The 9,293-nt window shown below is 33.5% G+C and overlaps 1 protein-coding gene across 1 annotated transcript; it reads right to left on the bottom strand.

Moving 5' to 3' along the window:
• Window positions 1-5,032: 5,032 nt before the first annotated feature.
• Window positions 5,033-6,484, bottom strand: LOC116005343 (WUSCHEL-related homeobox 3-like). The gene is made up of 2 exons (XM_031245624.1): window positions 6,078-6,484; window positions 5,033-5,515 (listed from the first exon to the last, which is right to left on the bottom strand). The coding sequence occupies exons 1-2, from the start codon at window positions 6,453-6,455 to the stop codon at window positions 5,300-5,302; spliced, it is 594 nt and encodes a 197-aa protein (XP_031101484.1). The 5' UTR covers window positions 6,456-6,484; the 3' UTR covers window positions 5,033-5,299.
• Window positions 6,485-9,293: the final 2,809 nt, after the last annotated feature.

Below are 9,293 nucleotides of genomic sequence, written 5' to 3'. Positions count from 1 at the left end.
TCAATAAAAAAAAAAGTAATTTAAATGACAGGAATAAATATGAAAATTAACACCTAGGAAGTTCCATCAAATATCACATTTGGCGCTATTGGCTCATAAGGCTAAATTTCATAGCCAAAGAAACCAAAAAAATCATTTTATTCTCTGTTGTTGTTGTAGGTGTGATAGAGAAGTCAAGGGTTTTCTTGTTTTGTTTTCATAAATTTTAGATATTTATAAAATTTGATTGTCACATTGTCACATCAATAAACTTTGATACTTTAATTTATGTCACTTACCTTTCAAGTTAATAGTTTTGGTTAATGTTAATTATTATCAATTTCAAGGGTAGATGGACCAAAATGCATGATAAAAAGTAAGTAAACAAATTAAGTTTATATGAGAAAAGAAACCCAAAGAATATTTTAAATAAATAAATGATAAATATTATGCACAATATAATATATAACAATGCAAGTTTGTTTAAAATGCATATATGTACCTTGTCTTAAACACTTAAGTGCACAATATATCAAATATGCATGACAAAATAATGTTGTATAAGAGGAAAAAACCTGAAGAAGATATCCAACTGAACTAGAAGGATATGATTGGAATTGAGGAGAAGAATGAGAGTGATGGTGAGGTTGAGCGAAAGGACGGTGCAGATGGAGCGGTGACAGTTCATCGACTGTTGTCCCAGAAAATGACTGGTGGTGGTGATGCACTTGTTTATTGAGTCTTTTCTTAAGCTTTTTCCTGTCTCTAGCCTTGTGGTTTTGGAACCAATAGTACACATTCTTTCCCTCAATCTTTCCATAGAGAGAAAGATGGGCAGTAAGCATTTGTATTTGGGAAGTGTTGGGAGATCTTAACCCCTTTTGGTACATCTCCTCCAAGATCATGATTTGTTCTGGGGTAGGAGACCACCTTGATTGTCTAGATGACATTATTATGGTATTCTTCTCTCCCCTCTCTCTCTCTCTTATTCTTGTTTTTTTCCGAAATTTCTAGGTTAGGGTTTTGGGATGTTGCAGAGAGATATGACAGCAAAGTGTTGGGCACTTCAAGCTAAGGGGTATACATAAAGAGATTAAATTAAAGATGAAGAGGGATATAGGTGGGAGAGAATATAAAGGGAAAAGAGAATGATGAATGTAGAAAGGGATATATAGATGGAAAATTCTTGGACAGCATATTACTATAGGGGAGGGCATTTTGTCAGTCACTTTTGATATTAAAATAGAATTAAAAGTGAGTGAGATGTTTGTTTGCATTTTTTAATATGCCTCGAAAAGAGTAGGTGAGTGGCTTGAGTGGAAGGTCACAAGTTCGACTCTTGCTAACACAGTCTTAATCAAGCCTATCACATGCGGTGTTTCTAGTGTTGTTAATCTTTTGTGTGGTTTGTGGGTTATTATACAAGACGTACTAGAGTTTATGATTGTGGGTTTGTCTCTTCATCTAATGGTTCGTGGGATATTACACATTAGTGGGGTTGGTAATGGGTTTCCCTTTTCATTTAATAGTTGCGTGCTATTACAAAAGAGTGAGATTTATGGATGCACACGTTTCCCTCTTCGTCTAAAAAATAAACTTATTTTGATTATTAAGAATTTGATTCTAATTTTCATATACGAGCCAAACACATGAATAAATTATTTATAAGTTTTTTTTTTTCTTGTAAAGATTTTTGGGTTGTAATTGTATTAGGGTTATTGCCATTTTTTTAATGAGTTAATTTTTGAACTTCAGAAATTTTTATAAAAATATTAAACATCTAAAAATATCATAAAATGTAATTTCCAAAATTTATTATCATACCAATTTTGAAATATTTTAAGTTAAAATGTAATTTCCAAAATTTAATATTTATTTTATTATTTATAAGGGTATTTTTAAATTGGCTAAAGTGTCATCTAGCACCATGAACTATATCCAATTATTCATGCCGCACCCTGAACTTGCATATCGTATATATCGAGCCGCAAACCAAAATAAAAAATTCACCTAGAACTTTTAGCAAGTTTTCAGATTTTCTTGCTGACATGACGTCTGATGTGGCATTTCTCTTAACCTTATGTTGTCCATGTAAGCGTTTACATATTTAAAATTTAAAAAAAAAATTATTATATTAAAATAACCAAAATTTTATTCTCTTTATTTTCATAATGTATACTTTTCAATTTTGCAATTCCAATGTTTCAATATTTTTTTTTTTCAGAATTTATATTTTTTTGGCTAATTTATTGTTTAGTATTTTTTCAATTTTTCAAATTTATAGAAATGCTAATTTTTTTTGTTTGTATTTTTTGTTTTTTTATAATTATTTTTAATATGTAAATGCTTACATGGACAACATAAGGTTAAAAGAAATGCCACATCACTTGAAAACCTGCGCCATGTCAGCAGGAAGACCTGGAAACCTGCTAAAAGTTCTAGGTGAATTTTTTATTTTGGTTTGCGGCTCGATATATACGATATGAAAGTTCAGGTTGCGGCATGAATAATTGGATATAGTTCATGGTGCTAGATGACACTTTAGCCTTTTAAATATATGTCCTTTTGTATGTATAAAGGGGAGAATGAAAATTCCTTATAACAAAATAGAGGGCCCAAATCTGAACCCATTCCCTTGCAATGACGATATATTGGCCCAAATGGTTCACTGAAAATAGGCCAACGAGTCCTTATCAGGCAAATTATGCTGTGGACCAGGTCCACCTTGCAAGGTGGACCTGGGTCCAAAACTACGTCGTTTTTGTCTCTCTCTCTCTCTCTTTTTTTTTTTTTTTTTTTTTTAATTAGTAAACATATTGCTGAATATAGAGTTGTCCAAAATGTGTGAATGTAGAGGTTTCAAAGTGTGAATGTAGAGTATAGAAATCGTGAATGTAGATTTATGATTGTGTGAATGTAGAAATGCCCAGAAATGTGTGAATGTGGAGGTTTTAAATTGTGAATATGGAGTATAGAAATCGTGAATGTAGAGTTATGCATGTGTATATCTGTAATAGAGTTAAGAAGTTCTAGCAACTTATAACCCTGTAATGTGTGAATGTGGAGTTCTCAAGTTGTGAATGTGGAGTATAGGACTTGTGAATATAGAGTTTTGAATGTGTGAATGTGGAGTTTACAAATTGTGAATGTAGAGTATAGTGTATGTGAATGTAGAGTATAGTTACTAAACATATAATCCTGTAATGTGTGAATGTGGAGTTTACAAATTGTGAATGTAGAGTATAGTGTATGTGAATGTAGACCCAGGTCCACCTTGCAAGGTGGACCTGGGTCCACGGCATAGCAACCCAATAATTAAAGTGAGATGTGAGCTTGACCAAGAGGAATTTAATTTGAAAATTAGAGGTGGATTTTTTTTCTTGGAATGAGGGCTAAGGGCACATTTGGCAGTGCAGTATGGAGAAGAATCCAGGAAAACGAACGACATGGAGAAGCGGTCAGTCTAGGCCGCGGAGGCGTTGACCGGTGACCCCGGAGCCGAATCTCAGTCCACCGGCGAGTGGCGAACCTCGTGGGGGTCGACTAGACAATCGGAGGCTAGCCGACAAACCATTCTCGAGTTCATAGTCATGATGCCTCGTTTCCCCTTGCTAGTTCACCTTGGTCGTCTACCGACGACTAAAGGCTCGTCTCTTGGTTTGGTCAGCTATGGCAGATCAGCCGAGTGAGTGGAAGGCTACTCGTTGAAGGGGGCAGACCGCTCGGACGTAACGTATGGGTGAACTGCTCAAGCAAGCCCTACGGTGAAGTGCCAAGGTGGAGTTATGTGCGCGATCTTCAAGCAGTTGGTAAGGACCCTGAGCGTGCTCTGCGGCGTGGTGCATGGAGAAATGTTTGGAGGGAGAACATGACACCTAGTGGGGCACGCGTATGGCAAAGGAGGATGGAGCATGTGGTCCACGCACGTATCCATGACATGCAACCATATGGGAGTAGTATAAAAGGCAAGGGGAGAGAGGTACATGTCTCATTCAAACCATCATCATCAGTTCTTCTTCTTTCTTGACTTCTCCCTTTGTCAACAACGCAGCACGTTAGTTGTTTTTACGGTCCGCTAGTTAGTAGTGGTAGTCCACCCTTGTGGTTTGACTCGGTAGTTAGCCCCTTGAGCCAAATTTGGCAAGTTATTGTGTGAACCATGGTCCACTTAGTGTTGTGTGGACCAAAACAAAATGTACATTTTTAATATACTAAATGTACATTATTTGTGTACTGAATGTACATTATATAATATAATGTAATATACTAAAAGTACATTATTTTTATACTGTATGTACATTATTTGATTGTATACACAATAATGATTGACCAAATTTATCCCATTTATTTATTTATTATACTTACAACCCCTTTTTTGTATCATTTTAAAGGTTTTGAGCTATATGAGTCCAATACATTTTTCGTGGCATTACGTGATATCAACCCAGTTTTATGGTGGATCCGGTCTATTAAAAACCATCGATATTCAATAATGTAGCATTAAAATTTAAAATTTTAGTTAATTTTAGCAAATTTTTCCAGTTGATCCAAAACATTTAAGTTTGACTTGAATTTTTATAGTCCGTTTGTCCTAGAAGTTTCATTTGTTTCCTCATTAAACACTGATCAAATAATTAAAAGAACAAATTATTTTATACATACATACATATATGATGAGAACTTGTTAATAAGGAAAAAATTAAGAATCAATCTTAGTCATTTATCTAACCAAATCTAATGATTCTAGAATAAGGAGGGAAAAAATCGCAGTGACATTTTGATAATTTTTTCTGACTTTAAATTAAAAATGCACCTTGCAACACTATATGGTGCACTTTATAATACTATGATGTGCATTTTGGCTAGTCTAGAAGTGCATACGTGTAGTGCACGATTCATCTTTTAGAATTTATGGTTTAATTTTTTGGTTTTACTTTTTAGTTTTGTTTATCCTTTCAGATAGTCTTGGTTTATTTGGAATCTTGTCTTTCCAGTTTTCTTATTTGATGTACTTAAAAGGGAAAAGACAACAGGGCAGTAGGGCAGTAGCAAATTAAATGACAATAATAACGACCACCATCAGTTGCTACAAAGCAAGCAATAGTTGAGGTTATGTATTTTTCCAACGCCCATTGCTTTACTCGATTGATACACCATATTGCATTGCATTGTGAATCTCAACACTCATACTACTAACTAACTAACTTAACACACATCTCATACAGCAGCTACCTACACACATGTTTACATTATGAAAACCTTAAAAGCATCGAAACTAAGAAGGAAAAATGCTCCAAATAAAGGGCAAAATGTAACGGCTTTAGCAACTGTCGTCGTTGCTGCTGCTTTGGTCGTCCTTCATGTTGGTTGACTTGAGAGGGAAGAGCTCTAGGGTTTTGGGCGTTGTGTCCACGTAACATGGAAAAGTAGTTGGCAGCTGCATTCCCCCCGTCGCCGTCGTCATCAACATCCAATCACGACCATACATTCTCATCATCATCCAATTCTCCATATCACTTCCCTCTTCATCCCCGCCCTGCAATACAGTTTAAACTTTTAGTTGAAACATAATGCATATTTTAGTATTTTTAGATGATCTGATGAGGAAAACTTACATCTACTATCTAATGATATGTACTAAATAAACTCATCTTGTGATCTTAGGGACGAAAGATCACAAAGAACTAATAGGTCGCTCTAATGGGAAGTCGAACTTGAAATCTTATGGTTACAAATCAAGAGTTAAACTTACTTGGCTGGCAAATTTTCTTTTGATGAGATGAGTTAGGTTGGACAAAAAGTAGTTTGAATCTCTATATCTAATAAAACAATATGTTTCACCTAACAACATATTGTTTTATTAGGTAAGTTGATCATATGATTGACTTGGTAATCACAAAGTTTCAAATTCTATTCCAATAAGAGTGGATTATTGATATTCTTGGTTTGAGTCGGTCAACTATGGACAACTAGGCTGGTTTAGCTGGTCCTTTACCTGCTAGGGTTACAAGACTATGTTTACTTGGTACACACTCACCCTTGAGTAGTGGATGCAGATTTCCTTACCGATCAAAATAAAAATGTTCGCGTGTTGTTACCTGATGAAGGAATGTATTGGGGTTACTAAAGAGGGAGTGGCGCTGGGAAGAGGCGGAATCAGGCAACGATTGGGGATGGTAATTTGGAGTCACGGCGGCGGAAGGCGGTGGCGGGGGATCCTGGCGTCCTGGAAACGGCAAGTGGCGGTGGTGCATTTGCTTAAGAAGAGCTTTCCGAAGTTTCTGCCTATCTCTAGCCTTATGATTCTGGAACCAATAAAACACGTTCTTCCCCTCAATCTTTCCGTACAACGAGAGGTGGGCGGTGATGGTCCTCACCTGAGCCGAATTCGGATTCCTCAACCCTTTCCGGTACAATTCCTGCAACACCATCAGCTGCTCCGGCGTCGGAGACCACCGTCTAGGCCGAGAAATCATAACGTACGATATGATTAACGTTAGTTGTCTTTCCTTAATTAATATGCGTGAGAGCTGAGCTAGCTAGGAATCTGTGTCTATCTGCATGTGTGTGGCCGGGGATTTAGGGGTTTAAATAGATGGAGAAATTAAAGAAGATTTATGCTGACGTCTTCGCACCGGAAAACACGATTCCCATAGCGGTTGTATTGCATCATCTTGCTCTAAGTTTTTGTCTTTCCTTTATACATATACTTTTCACTGCCACGGTCTGCTGCACGTACCTCTCGTGATCATCAGATGCGTCACCTCTCAAGAACTTATTGCACTAAAAAAGTACACTAAATATTAAATATTAAATCTTTGTACCAATGACAAACTCAACCTATAGTAGTTACTAATTAATGCTAGAGCTAGCTTATGACAAGGTTATTGAGTTTGGTTAGGTTTTTATTTCTCATTTTATCAATTATTATGCTTTGTTATTTTATTATTATATGCCTAGCTTTTTCATTCACAATTGGCTATAAGAAAAATCTAATTTACTAGAGTTTTTGAGTTATTACACATGTGACAGGAGTAGAGTTTATTCTTTATATGCTCTTAGATTGTGATTGTGTGTTTTTCTCGTCATCCAAAAAAAATTATAACATAAATCAATGAAGGGGGGTGTATTCAATCATGACTTTTGTAGATTTTTAAAAACTTTTCAAATGGTAGATTTTAAAATGGTAGAGTTTAGGGTTGTATTTCGGACTTGATTCTATTTTGATTTTAATGAAGGTGCTTTTGTTTTCAAAAAAAAAAAAAAGGTATAAGGTTTATAAAGTTTAAAATTTTAAATAAGGAGAAAAAATAGAGTTTAAATAGAGAGAGAGAGAGAGAGAAACCTTCAGTGTTGGCTGAAAGAAAATTTTGAAATCTTAGGGGGGTGTATTCAATCATGACTTTTGTAGATTTTTAAAAACTTTTAAAATGATAGATTTTAATAAACTTTTATTGACTTTCATAGAGTGGTTCAAAACTTTTTAAAACTTTGTAAAACTCTATAAAAGTCTGTATAAAAAACTTGCATAAACTTTTATCAACTTTTTTATTTTAAAAAGTCTACAAAAGTCATTAAAATTCTAAATTGAATACATCCTTACAAACTTTCATAAGCAATTCATAACAATATTAAACACTAAAATTTATAGTTATAGAATTGTTCAAATAAAATATTTAAAAATACAATTACTTTTTCTTGAGAAATTAATATTAAAAAAAATAATTACTAGTTGCATAAAATTAAAAAAAAATGAATAATATATATATAAATTATATTTGATATACTGCTAGGTATCAAGCAAAGAGCTATTATTTGTAATAACAATATGGGACTGGTAACAACAACAAGGTGCTTCTCTTTGTAGCATCAAACTGCTATTGTGAACAATAGTTCACTATTCGTAATAGCATGTTATTAAAAAGAAAAAAGAAAAAATATATTACGAATAAACATATGAATATTATGAAACATATAGTAAAAGTTGACGGTGATAGATAAAAAAAATTTACTCTGTTCATGTATTTAGGAGAAAAAGTTTAGAACTTAGGGATAAAAAGTTCATAGAAAAAAATCAAAATATACAAGCAACAATGAAATAAAAATAATATTATTTTGAATTTTTAGAGGAAGATTGTAAAGTTTAGGAGAGAGAAAAAAATTAGTAGAGTTTAGGTATGTAGAAAATATAGGATAATGAAGAAAAAATAATTTATTGAATTTAGGTATAAGGTTTATAAAGTTTAAACTTTTAAATAAGGAGAAAAAAATAGAGTTTAAATAGAGAGAGAGAGAGAGAGAGAGAGAAAAACCTTCAGTGTTGGTAGAAAGAAAATTTTGAAATCTTGGGGTTGGGGGTTGGATTTCAACTATTTATATTTGAGAAGGAAAAGTATATAAAAGTCTACAGAAGTTCTAAAATTAAAAAGTCTTTACAAATTCATAACTTTTTGAATACCACATGACTTTTAAAGATTCTTTAAAAGTTTTAATTGAATACCACATGACTTTTAAAAACTCTTTAAAAATCTTGATCGAATACCGCATGACTTTTAAATACTCTCTAAAAGTTTGAATTGAATACCTCCAAACTTTTAAAGTTCATAAAACTCTTTAAAATTCTATGGAAGTCATGATTGAATACACCCCCCTTAGGGTTGGGGGTTGGATTTCAACTATTTATATTTGAGAAGGAAAAGTATATAAAAGTCTACAGAAGTTCTAAAATTAAAAAGTCCTTACAAATTCATAACTTTTTGAATACCACATGACTTTTAAAGATTCTTTAAAAGTTTTAATTGAATACCACATGACTTTTAAAAACTCTTTAAAAATCTTGATCGAATACCGCATGACTTTTAAATACTTTCTAAAAGTTTGAATTGAATACCTCCAAACTTTTAAAGTTCATAAAAGTCTTTAAAATTCTATGAAAGTTATAATTGAATACACCCCCGAAATCTATAAATATTTAGATTTATAGGTATTTAGTATACGGGTAAAGAATGTCTCGCTATGAAAAATCAAATCTTGCTAGCTTAGCCAGACGCCAATCCCTCCTTGGACCATACAATACGCGAACACAGGTGGACATGTGTCAATGTGTGCACGTTTGCGCATGCGCATATATATATATATATATATATATATATATATATATATATATATATAGAGTATAGTTCAGGTGTGGTCGCGTCTTTTCGTACGGTCGATGCGGTTTACAACACTAATGTTAATTAAATGCACCATTCAATGTTAGGAAATGCACAACACAAATATGCACCATTAGGTGCGTATCACCAAAAAATACACCA

The sequence above is a fragment of the Ipomoea triloba genome, chromosome 14 (genome assembly GCF_003576645.1).
Source record: "Ipomoea triloba cultivar NCNSP0323 chromosome 14, ASM357664v1".
In the NCBI taxonomy this organism is placed as follows: Eukaryota; Viridiplantae; Streptophyta; class Magnoliopsida; order Solanales; family Convolvulaceae; genus Ipomoea; species Ipomoea triloba.
Note: the sequence above shows the minus strand (reverse complement) of the source record. Positions and strands in the feature narration are given on the sequence as shown.